This window comes from Arachis hypogaea, chromosome 7 (genome assembly GCF_003086295.3).
Source record: "Arachis hypogaea cultivar Tifrunner chromosome 7, arahy.Tifrunner.gnm2.J5K5, whole genome shotgun sequence".
Lineage (NCBI taxonomy): Eukaryota > Viridiplantae > Streptophyta > Magnoliopsida > Fabales > Fabaceae > Arachis > Arachis hypogaea.
Window position 1 is genome coordinate 72987039 of NC_092042.1, and position 12078 is coordinate 72999116.

Sequence of the window (12078 nt, forward strand, 5' to 3'; positions counted from 1 at the left end):
CCGTAACACTATGATTTAGCTGAAATTTTAGAAGCTGATATATAGAGTTTGAATTTTGAAACAATGATTATAATGATAAAAATATATTAACAACCAGGATTAACATTTATACTGAGATTTTAATTCAAACAAAAAAAAGACTTTCTTTTGAAAAAATATCATTTATCAATCAAGTGCCACTGTCTGTTACCTGACGCCTATAATTGATACTAAAGCGCGTGGTCCGGTTCAGGTTGCGCTAATCTGAACAAGCAATGTGTGGTACGTGGGACTTGTCCTACACAATAGTTTTTGAAATGAGTCGAGTTTTGGATGGTTCAAGGTCCTCATTACCATCATCATCCAATAAGACCCTTGACCAATCAATCAAATATAACATTAAAGGAGTTGTTAATGGTTTATCATCTTGAGTTAATCAATTTTATTGTGAAACTAATTTTAATTAAAAAATTACTTAACATAAACGATATTTTTCTATTTTTGAATGATTGTAGTTGATTAATAAATAGGTTGCATGTTCTCAAATATTCAAAAATCCATGACATATCCACTATTCTATATTCCTTCGTGTGTGCCAGCCTCGTGTATGCCAGTCTTGAAGTGCTCCATTTCGTGGCTGGTGCTCCATTTCGTGGCTGGTGAGCTTGACATGGCGTGTATCAGATGCCAGCACCCATTTCGTGACAACCTTGCATGAAATGGTACCTATTTTCATTTCGTGGGTGAGAGTTACGAATTGGTAATGTGCAATTTAAGAGGAGTTTTCATCCGTATGTATTATGAAAAATAAAGAATTTTCCATACATATAAATCAAAAAGCCCAAATTTTTTATGTTGGACACAAATCCTTCTCCCAAATCGTTCCTTCCTTCTCCTTTACCCTCACCAATATGTTGTCCTTCTCCTTTACTCTCACCAATATGCTGTCTTTTGCTTCTCTCTCATGACAACAACATCTAATCGTTCCTTCCTGCTCTCTCTCTCTCCCTCCCTCCTATTTAAGCCATTTACGGTATTTTCCATACCATCTTGCAAATCTAATCTCCTTCTGGAAAAGAAGACATCAACACCATCATTTCTTGGAGAAGACATAGTAACTTCCATAACTTTCTTCTTTTCCTTTATTTTTATTTTTAAATTTTTTATTTTTTATAATAATTTATATCTGAATTTTGTTATTTCTATATTTGAATTGTTGAAAATATTGATAATAACTACGCCAATCTTAAAATAAAATTAACAAATTGAGATGGGACCGTGAATGTGATGTTACTGTGATATGGTGTTGATGGAAAGAGAAGAATAATATTGACATTTTAATATAATTATGATTTGTATATTGTGTTGTGTATTATTTACCAAACAAACCAAAAAAAGTTGTGTATAGTCATGTCTATGTCTATTTGTGTATTTATATGTCTTTTGTGTATTTATATGAATTATATCTGTCTTATTTTCTTCCTGCCATAACCAAACAGAGTCTATAGGTACATTGTCAGATTACAATTATTTGTAAACGAAGAGAGTTCTTCACCACTGGCTGACATTTATCTATAATCCTACATCAATTTCTACACCTCAACAAGGCTTTTGATGCAACGACAACTTTTATTGGACTAACGAAAAACCAATCCAACATCTAATATAGCATCAAAACTGGAAATGAAGATTGGAGAAATATCCAATATAAAATAATGGCTTTAAATATGCATACAAGAATGATACTCTTTTCTCGGAGAAGGAACTTAAGCTTGTGTCAGCTTCCGCCGCCTTAGTTTCTTCCCTGGCTTCTTACATAGGAGTTGTGTGCCAACAGCTTCTTGCCAGAGGTGAACCGCTCACCCTGTGACAAACAGACGTCAAGCTGGAGAATCTTCCACATCCAACATGTGTGTGTTTCAATTAACTTGTTTTAAACTCAACAGCTTATAATCAAGGGTTTCATCAGACAGCTTTAAAAAAATATATTAAGAAAAATAATATCATTTCTCCAAGATGTGTGATTACCAACATGCTGCAAAGCTTCATTGGTTACTCAGTGGGTAGAAATTGCAATTTATGTCATACATAGAAAGGCCCAAGTTCCAAGCCATTTAGATTTCTATTTTCTAAGCAGCAAGTCAACAACAGAGCTTCTCAAGGGCAGAAGGCAGCTGCCCCGCCAAAAGCTTCTCGTTAAAAAGCTTCTTATCATCCTACGTCACTGTTTCTAAGAGACCATTTATGCAAAGTCCAAGTTCAGTTGTTTTTCATATCTATTTTTTCACATCTATGTCCCTTGTAGCCATTTTTTTAATTACACAGCAGGGAATATACTATATGAAAACAAGAACACTCATAACAGCATTAAACATCTAACTGAAAGGTTCTCTATTTTATCAGGGACAATACTGAGAGAGACAACCAGAACAAACCTTGCACATGGATGCTGCTGACTCAGATTCCAGAGTCTGCACTGGAAGATGTCCAAGTGACTGGAAAGAATCCAGAGCTTCCAAAGTCAGCTGCCAGCCACACAGAGCTATGGTACCAAGACCAGAACTGGAGGTAGGATTATGACAACCAGCAGCAGCAACATCCCCATTCACCCAAGGACAGCAATCATTATGCAGTTTGATGGGGTCAAATTCAACACCCCCATTTATGTTCTCTCTATAAGGAGTCCCTGAAGATTAGAGCCAATTGTTATTGTTAACGCACACTGCCACTAGAATAGGAAGGCAGACAATCACGTGCGAGATGTCTTAGATGAATTAGTCAGCATTATATGAAAAATTTGTAGCAAAAAGAGAGGTTCTACAAATAGGGGCAGAATGTTTGGGTATCCGCAGCACTTGATTTCAGCACAAGATTAGAGACTTTGCTAGTGTGCTTAAACAAATGAAGTTAACTTGTTTTAAGAACAATCCACAATTGACTCCCTAATTATTAATGCAACCACCAAGAAATCAACTTAATTCACAATGAAGTTGTATGTCATATTTCATAATGTAAGAACATTATAAATAATAAGTCATGAATGTAAAAACAATTATTAATATGTAATATTGTCCAATATCAACAATTATATGGCACTATAAATGGGATGGAAGAGAGGGGGAGGGGGAGTCATTCCAGCCATCCAAATTGCACAATGAAGGAGAAGGATATTGATTAACAAAATTTTCAAATGAAAAATATCACCAAGAGCAATTTTGAGAATTTTCTGTCAATAGAATTGATCGGATATTATGACAGAACATTAACAGAATATTTGCCTCCATATTAGTAGAATATTCGCTCATTCGAATCTGCAAATTCCACGGGATTTGCATCTATAATTATGCATTCAAATTCTGTGGGATTCTGCAGTTGTAATTATCTTTTTATCAGGTTAAACCAGCTGTAGGTTAATGAAGCTTTGCAGGAGTACAAACTCTGTGTTCTCTTAGGTAGCGTTTGGTGGAGAGACAGAGACGGAAAGACTGAGACTGAGACAGAGACTAAGAGACAAATTAAAATAAATCTCAGTATTCTGTTTGGTACAAAATGGAAGACAAAAATTGAAACAAGAATGAAACTCTGATTTAATTTGCACAAAGGGTAAAATTGAAATTAAGTAATTGAAATAAGGGTATTTTAGGTATAAGATGTTATTAAAGTTTCAGTCTCCATCTCTAAAAATTTTAGTCCCCTGTATCCCTACTTTTTGGAAGTACTGAAATACTGAAATTTTGGAGACAGAGACATGAATTTTAGTACCAGTCTCTAAACCAACAAACATGATACTGAGTCTCAGTCTCTCAGTCTCTGTCTCAGTACCTCAAAACAAACGGTACCTTATGTATGACATAAATTGCAATTTTAGCATTCTAATCTGCAACATTACCCTTGTTCCTCATTTTGGATAAGTTATTTCCACTTCACTCAACCATTTACACAAAATAGCAGAATAGCTAAACCAAAGCAAAATAACAGTTAATGCAGTTTTAATAAATGTTATACCATTTAAAAAGTATACAAATATTAGGGGGGAAATGAACAGAGTCCATAAGAAACTGGTATCAAATAGGTATAAACTTGTATAGTAACAAACATGGGATTAGGAAGAACACCAGATGCCCAGATTACTTTCCCTCTCCTGGTATGTTTATTTTCTGTATAAATCATATGAAAAAAGTGCACGCCAAGTATTTGGCACCCTCCAAGTTTTGTTCTATTCCAAAATTCTAAGATAATCCCCTCACTATCTCTCCCCTTTCACTTGTATGCCTCTCACCTCTCCCATAACAGAATACTTTTCTCACTCCACTACTTTGCCAGATTGACAAATTAGTTACAAACATGTCATTCTGAAATTATGTTACTTTTGAAATTGGCCTTAGAATTTTCTAATAGCCTAATAACTTTGTATAATTGAATGGGAACTTTGGGACAACAGTTAAGTTGTCTCCGTGTGACGTCACGGATTCAAGCCATGGAATCAGTCACTGATGCTTGCACCACGTTACAATGCCTAAATTATTATACCATTTGGATGCAACCCTTCCCTTGAAATTACATAATGCAGGATGCTTTGCATTGGGCTGGCCTTTGTTCCTTTAAATAACCAAATGAGAATCACATAATTTCTTCACTAGAGAAACTAGTTATCATATTACAGTAATATGATTCAAAAACTCAGTGAATAACAAGCAAAAGAGAGATCATCATCTTCAGTATTGAGTGAAAGAGAAAAAATAATCAAAATATTATAATTAGACATACCCACAACATCTGCAAGTAAAGAGCTTGATTCATGGCATGCACCATCATCCTTCCCATTCTGAGTGACTTCTTCTTTGGATACTTCATAGGCAGAACACATGATAGCATTGCAAGAAAGTGATGGGTGGGCACCATTTTCATGGCCAAGCATCTGCAGACTGCTATTCGTCTTCTCACCACTTTCAATGGATTCTACCTTTGTTAAAACTAATATTTTTGAGCCACTATCAGTCCTTGGGGTAGATTGAGACACCACAGCTTGACTATCTCCTTGAGGATCTCCTTTACTAGCTTCCTCAGGCACAAAATCGACAATAAGGCCATTTGAACGCACAAATTCAGCATCTTGGCCCTGATTTTCAATTACTTCAGCAATTGGTTCAACATCACCTAAACTATCACCTCTATGAACTGAGATATCAGTTCCATGAATTTCAGTTTCATGACTTGTACCCATGCCAACACTTCCCCCACTAATACCAAAGCTAGGCCCATCCCTAGCTTGTGCAGTTAATATCTCCGTGTTCAAAACTTCACAAGCATTAGAACTGCTAACACCTGTCTCACCTCCTGTTCTTTCTAAAAGTGGTTGTAAACAACCACTCTTCTGTCCTTGATAACTGCTATTTAACTCTGATGTTTCATTCAAATCAACAGAAGGGAAGTTGACATCATTAACATCTACAGGACAATTATCAACACTTTCCATAGATTCCTCATCTGAGCTGTGATAAACTGTATTCATCGCAATAATAGAGGAAGCATGGGTGGAATCTCTAGTAGATGGATTGCCAACAATGTGATCCCTTTCTGGATTTGCTTCGTTAACCATATTAGCATCACCTTCTATTTGAACATCTAATGAATGGTTGGGTAGAGAACGAGAAGGTTTTCGCGGTGGAATTAGGAATGCCTCTGAATGAGTAACATCACGGGCTCGCTTAAAAGGGCCAGCTGAATGCTGTTGACCACCAGTGACTTCATTATTATCACCATCAATTATAGTTCTTTCAGCACTGCCCACCTGTTGTGGCTTGCTAGATGTGGTTACACCATCGTCCAACTTGCGCTTGCGGGCATTTGGGCCTTGTGGTTCATAAGATCCAGAGCGACCACCGACCTCACTTCCAGAGGGACGTCCAGCCATTAAATCTCTTCCTTCGCTGGTATCTTGCACATGTTCCAAGGTTGAAGTCAAATTTATTAGTGAACCAGATGGCCCACTAGCCATTTTAAGATTTAAATCTAAACTTTTATTGTATAAAAGTTGCCTTTTATCAGATGTTGTAGCCTCATCATGATCTCCAAATGGCTCTTTTTCAACAGCATCCACAGCAGCCCATTCATTGATCCCACTCGCAGCACTTATTCCTCGTGTTGATGCCATTTTCTTGCTTGTTTGAGGGGTATCAATGACACAGGGAGCCAAATGAACAGGCCGAGGGACAAGTAAGAAATCCCACACTCTAACTGTGGCTCCGCACAAGCTACAATCTAACAAAGGTGACCTAGATTCACAATTGAATTCTGAACCTAGTGCATCGTTGTCCCCAGCATCTATCCAGGAAGTTGAAAATTCCTTCTTGCTTGGAGCCGAGCCTTTGGCTGGACCAGAGCTGCAACCATTTTTAGCAGATTCGGCAGACTGCTCTTCACAGTCAAGCACATTTGGAAGCCACCTTGGCTCCCATCCACAAAGACTTATGAGTTTCTGGGCCTATTGAAATGGAAGATTAATTTATAAGGATGGAAATAATAAAACGAGGGGGTAAAAAGGCTAGAATAGAATACACTTGAATAAACAATTAGATGAAAAAAGTTATCACAATAAAAGCTTACATAAGAATATGAACGAAGAGCCTGTTCTCCAGCAAATCCCATTCCAGAAGCACTTTCTCTGTAGCCTATTTCCCCAGCTGTCTGACTTTGCGATTGAGCAAGAAACCGGTCAATTTGAGAGTTATGTGTAACTCGCATATGCTCACCAGCAGCCGGCGATACAACAGGGAGGGAGTAAAACTGCAGGAGTCCATCACACCGATCCTTATAACCTCCAATTAGAGCTGAAGGTGAAGTCGGAGGGAACTGCACCAAGCTTTCTGGACAGCTATTACCTCTCCAAGGACAAGTGGCTTTGTGAGCTCTATCAAGCTGTTTAGAAAGTTCTTCATTGGAACCATCAGCTTCAAAAGATATACAAAAAACAAAAATCAAAACCCAGAAAGTACCAATGGAATCAAATGACATAAAAAACAATATAAGGCAGTAAGAACCTAAAAAATTATGGGTAACAAGACGGATATAGTAAGGTGATGAAATTAAATAGGAAATTAATGCAAGTCCAGTTTCAGCTATATTGTCAAGTGTCATCCCCGAAAATAGATGAGTTTCCAGAAAGATAGAACCAAGCTTGAGCTCCCAACCAAAGCATGTCCTGTTTCCAAAAAGCACCCCCAACTCACCAGAAGCTTGCAAATTATATCTCATCTGATATATGTAACACAATACTTAACCACTGCTAGCAAACTAGCCAAAAGTGTCATTCAGAAGAAATACATACACCAATATAAATTGATACTTATATACTAGAGTTTGAGTTTGGATCAAAACCTAGTGGCACAAGCAATTCACCAAAATATATATATATATATATATATATATATATATATATATATATAAAAAGCAAAATTTCACCCATAGCAATATGCTCACCTTCAAAAGCGTTAGCTGAGGATGAAGCAAAATCTAACTGTGCATGGCATACCTCACACTCAATCTTGGCAACATCAAGATTCACCCAGCCCCTTTTGGCACAAGCCAATGAGCCAGCAATCTACAAAAGAAATATAATGATGTTATATGGCTGTTACAGGAATGTTATGTAGTGTTATTGTGTTAATAGATAAAATTATTTATTTATCTTTAACAAATTGTTTAAGCTTCTACAAAATCGTTGTATAACATGGTATAAAATTCTCTATGGCCAAGTATTGAAGATTTCAATCCTTGTTAACCCTACTCTTCTGAATGATAATGTATATTTTAGAATGAGACAGGTTGAACTGTGCATTGTCCAGGAAGCTCTTGTTGAGGGGGCATCTTAAGATACAAAGCTACCCATGTGCCTGTATTCAATAACATAAAACTGATACGTGGTCAGGAAGGCATTTTCGTCATCTTATCATATTCAAGGATCTAAGTTCTAGAAGAATTGTGCCATGCCAGTCTTGGACATCAAGAAGACCAAGAGTCCGTCTCAAAAACAGTAGTGCTGAAAGGGCAATAATTCGTCAGGCCCATTGGGCTAAGGCAAGTCAACAAGAAGCCCAATAAAGCTTTTCAAATTCAATGGGAGGCATAATTTATTATTTATTTTCGAATTTTTGGGCCTTTATTTTAAGTTTGTTTTGTTGTTAGAGTTTTGTTGTTAGAGTTTGTTAAAGCTTTTCAAATTCAATGGTGTAAATTGTCTGACCAAAGATGTTTAAATAGACTCCTAACAAACTAGCTAAAAGCTAAGATAAGATAACTAATTTAAATCATATTTGATCTTATTGGATTAGATCAGATTTGATTTAAATTTTAAAATTCTAAAGATATGATAACTAATTCAAATCATATTTGATCTTATTATACTAGATCAGATTTGATTTAAATTTAAAATTTTTAAAAATACTACTAAACAAATCAAAAGTAAATCAAATCTTCCAACAAACTCTAACAACAAAACAAACTTAAAATAAAGGCCTAAAATTTCGAAAATAAATAAAAAATTATGCCTTCCATTGAATTTGAAAAGCTTTATTGGGCTTCTTGTTGTCTTGCTTTAGCCCAATGGGCCTGATGAATTGTTGCCCTTTCAGCACCAATGTTTCTGAGACGGACTTTTGGTCTTCTTGATGTCCAAGACTGGCATGGCACAATTCTTCTAGAATTCAGATCCTTGAATATGATAAGATTATCATTCCACCCCCTTAGCTCTAAGATGACGAAAATGCCTTCCTTACCACGTATCAAAAACACTCTTAAAAAGTTTATCCATGACAAGTAGTTAGTGATTTGTTACACATAGCAATAGATGGTTAAACCTCTGTTGATATGGTTAAACCTCTCTCAAAATTCTCGTCTTGAATCATTTCTCACAGTTCCCTCTTGTCTCTCAAATATCTTTCTTTTCTTCACCACAATACAACAAATAACCAACCTACATAGAATCTTCTGAACACAAGTATAAAAGTCACAGCTCCCAAACTAATTGCTCCCAGCATAACACTCAGTTCTAAAACTTCCACGAACGTAAGTAACCATGCATTTTGCTTCAATTCATTTTTCCCAATCACTTCTTTCCATTTAGAAACTTTATTCTCATTATGATTCTGACCACAAACTATCACCAACAATACAAACTAATTGAAACCACAAGCTAAACAATTCAATCACACGATAAGACCCCAAAAACAGAGAAGAATCTAACCGAACCTTGGGCATTTTTCCGGCGTGTTTAAAAGTGGAAAGGCGCCGGAGCAAATCTCCACGCTCCCAAGGCCTACACGAAAGGTTTGAATCCGAAGAGAAGCCGGCGGCAGCTGCCAAATCCGATTCATTCTGGCGGCCCTCTCCGTCAGCAACATTCGCCGGAACGGCAGGCCACGAAGCCCCAGCAGAGCTGAAAGACATAAAAAGCAAAATAGTAATAAAAATTACAAATTAGCACAAAAGAGGAAAATTGAAGAACCCTAGAGAAGAAATTAGAGAGTATGAAATTGAATTGGAAGTTTTTAAGGATAGGGCTAGAGAGAGAGAGGACCTAGCAGCAGGAGTTGGAGATGAAGAGGGAGGTTTGGGAAGAGAGGAATTGGGATTCGCAGAGGTGATACCATCTTCGTTCATCTTCTTCTACTATAATTTTGATGCTTTTTTTCTCGTGTGTGTTCCTGCTTCCCTCCTTGTTTGTGTAGTTACCTCTCATTTTTTCTTTAGTTGTACGGTTATACCCCCTGTTGTTCTTCTCCCCGGCTACTTCTGCTTGGACGATTTTACCCCTTATGGACAAATTTCCCCTCTAAGTCAATTATAGGAAAAAATTTTAAAATAAAATAATTAATTAATAAATTAATCCTCATAACAAATTAAATTAATTTCATTTACATAATTTTTTAGTGCAATTTCGGGATTACTCCTGCATATCTATTTATTATAATATATTAAAAAATGTCTAAAGTAGTATTATGATAAATAAATGACATAAAATTTTAAATTTCATATAAAATTATCATATCATTTATTGTAATAACATGAAAAATATTTATCTTAAAATTACATTTATATTATTATAATGACTAGCATTTGTGTAATGAATGTAGCATTAATCTTATAATTTTGCATATTAAATTATTTAATCCTATAAAAAATATGACATAAAAAATATAATATAAAAATTATTAATTTATATCAATTGTCTATTATTTTACTTGAAAAAAAATATTTTATAAACATTTTTATTTATCTACCAATTTATTTATAATGTATAAAAAAAATCAAATAATAATACATAAAACTCTTAACATATTACATAACTGTTAATATTGGGATATATACATTTTAGTTAAATTGTCATTTTATAGTTTTTCTATCGTCATATTATTTTTTATTCTTTTTATGTAGTGTTTAACCTTATCTTTTAATCTTTTTTATTCTTTATTTTTATGTAGGTTACTTTATACTTTTAATAGTAATGTTATTTCTCTTTAATATATATAAATTTATTGATAAAACTGAATTTGTTTTCTCTTTTTATTCTCACTTCTACTCGTGTTTATTATATAAATTAACATTCATCTTACATATTTTTTTTATCTCTTCTCACATAATCTTATATCACTACTCGTTCTCTTCTATCTTTGCTAATGTGTTGCATAATTATTCAAAAAATTTGGTTGATGACCATAATTCTTTATTTTATTTTACTAAACAATTTGTTTACTATATATTGAATGATGTCTAAAACACTATAATGTATTATATCCTTACAATGTTTTTAAGTTTTTTTTTATGAGAAATTATTGGAGACCAGCACAAACACTAAATTGTCTTTAACAAATAAATTTTACCAATTTATGTGTGCAAATTTTGAAAAATATGGGTGCAAATCGTATTGATTTAAATGTGTAAACTCTAGTAAATATAGATGCAAAGGGTAAAGTACTAAATTGGTCTCCTACATTTGGGGTGAATTCTATTTTAGTCTCTAACATTTAAAGTATCCTATTTATGTCCAAAATAGTTTTGATTTGCATCAATCAAGTCTTGTCGTTAAGTGGGAGTGAAATAGTTAACGTCGTGTCCGACGTGGCAAACGAGAGGGGGCAAGGGTTAATAGACGTGTTGTGGTTCCCGCGTTTGGACAGAATGCATACTTACTCTGACTCTTCTTCTTCTTCTTGTGAAGTACGAAACGATTAAAGAAACCCACAAACCCTATCGATCGTCACCCAAGGGTTGCAATTCGCAGCTAGAGAGGTGACATTGTCCTTCAGTAACATTAAAAGTCCATAGAAGCAGTTAGTTTGAAACCCTTCCTTTCCTGAAGAAGATTGTGTCAGGTATTCCGTTATCAAATCTCCTCAACCCATTTGATTTTCATCTTAATGCATGTTGATATGTAATGATGCTCTGTGTGTGATTGTTTTATTTTATAGTTCCATATTGGTTTCTTGTTTTGTTTGGAAAGTTTTTATTTTGCCCTAGTGATTACATTTATGCATTTTTGTTATTTTTTATCAATGAATTTTATAAAGTCTGTTATGTTTGTCTGATATATTATTCAAAGAATGAGTTATTTTAGTGTCAAGATACATCGTGGGGGAAGTTTGGGTTTGGTGGTGAACTTTTACACTATATGGGGGGTGAGACTTCGATAGTAGACTAGTGTGATGAAGATAGGTGGAGTAGGTTTGAGGCAACTGAGATAGTGGTCGAACAAGGATATGTGGCAGAGAACATCACTGCAATGTGGTATAAGTCTCTGAATAATGAAACAGATGTAGGACTGAAGATGCTTCACACAGACAAAGATGCAATGGACATGGCCAAAATTAGAATGAGGGACAATATGGTGGAGCTTCTTGTAGTTCACAAAGATGGTACTACTGCTAGAAAAGGTTGTACAATTGAGGAAGTTCAAGAGATAGAAGGTGGTGAGGCTGCTATACCTACTGTAGAGACTATTGGACCTGGTCTAATTGTGATGCACAAGACCCAATCATCTGCTCAGGCCAAGGTGGGTAAGAAGCCCAAGGTGGTGATAGAAGTCCAAACTGATATGTTAGAGGA

The 12078-nt window shown here is 35.2% G+C and overlaps 1 protein-coding gene across 3 annotated transcripts; it reads right to left on the minus strand.

The window, feature by feature from the left end:
- Positions 1-1429: 1429 nt before the first annotated feature.
- LOC112703420 (uncharacterized) lies at positions 1430-9791 on the minus strand. 3 transcript variants are annotated; one of them, XM_025754859.3, is made up of 7 exons: positions 9554-9791; positions 9226-9412; positions 7459-7579; positions 6586-6929; positions 4747-6463; positions 2415-2665; positions 1430-1843 (listed from the first exon to the last, which is right to left on the minus strand). In XM_025754859.3, exons 1-7 carry the CDS (start codon positions 9634-9636, stop codon positions 1772-1774), a joined length of 2775 nt encoding a protein of 924 aa, XP_025610644.1. In that variant the 5' UTR covers positions 9637-9791; the 3' UTR covers positions 1430-1771. The 3 variants fall into 3 exon arrangements, with proteins under 3 accessions (XP_025610644.1, XP_025610646.1, XP_025610645.1); XM_025754861.3 differs by lacking the exon at positions 2415-2665 and having other exon boundaries at positions 9554-9788; XM_025754860.3 differs by lacking the exons at positions 1430-1843; positions 2415-2665 and adding an exon at positions 3952-4578 and having other exon boundaries at positions 9554-9788.
- Between the last annotated feature and the right edge of the window lie 2287 nt (positions 9792-12078).

Bases quoted from the DNA above. Each gene is read 5' to 3' on its own strand.
- LOC112703420 (XM_025754859.3), bottom strand. From the start codon at position 9,636: ATGAACGAAGATGGTATCACCTCTGCGAATCCCAATTCCTCTCTTCCC. The intron at 9,413-9,553 runs GTCCTCTCTCTC...TATGTCTTTCAG, and splicing joins TCTCCAACTCCTGCTGCTAG to CTCTGCTGGGGCTTCGTGGC. The intron at 1,844-2,414 runs GTTTGTTCTGGT...TGTTTGTCACAG, and splicing joins CAGCAGCATCCATGTGCAAG to GGTGAGCGGTTCACCTCTGG.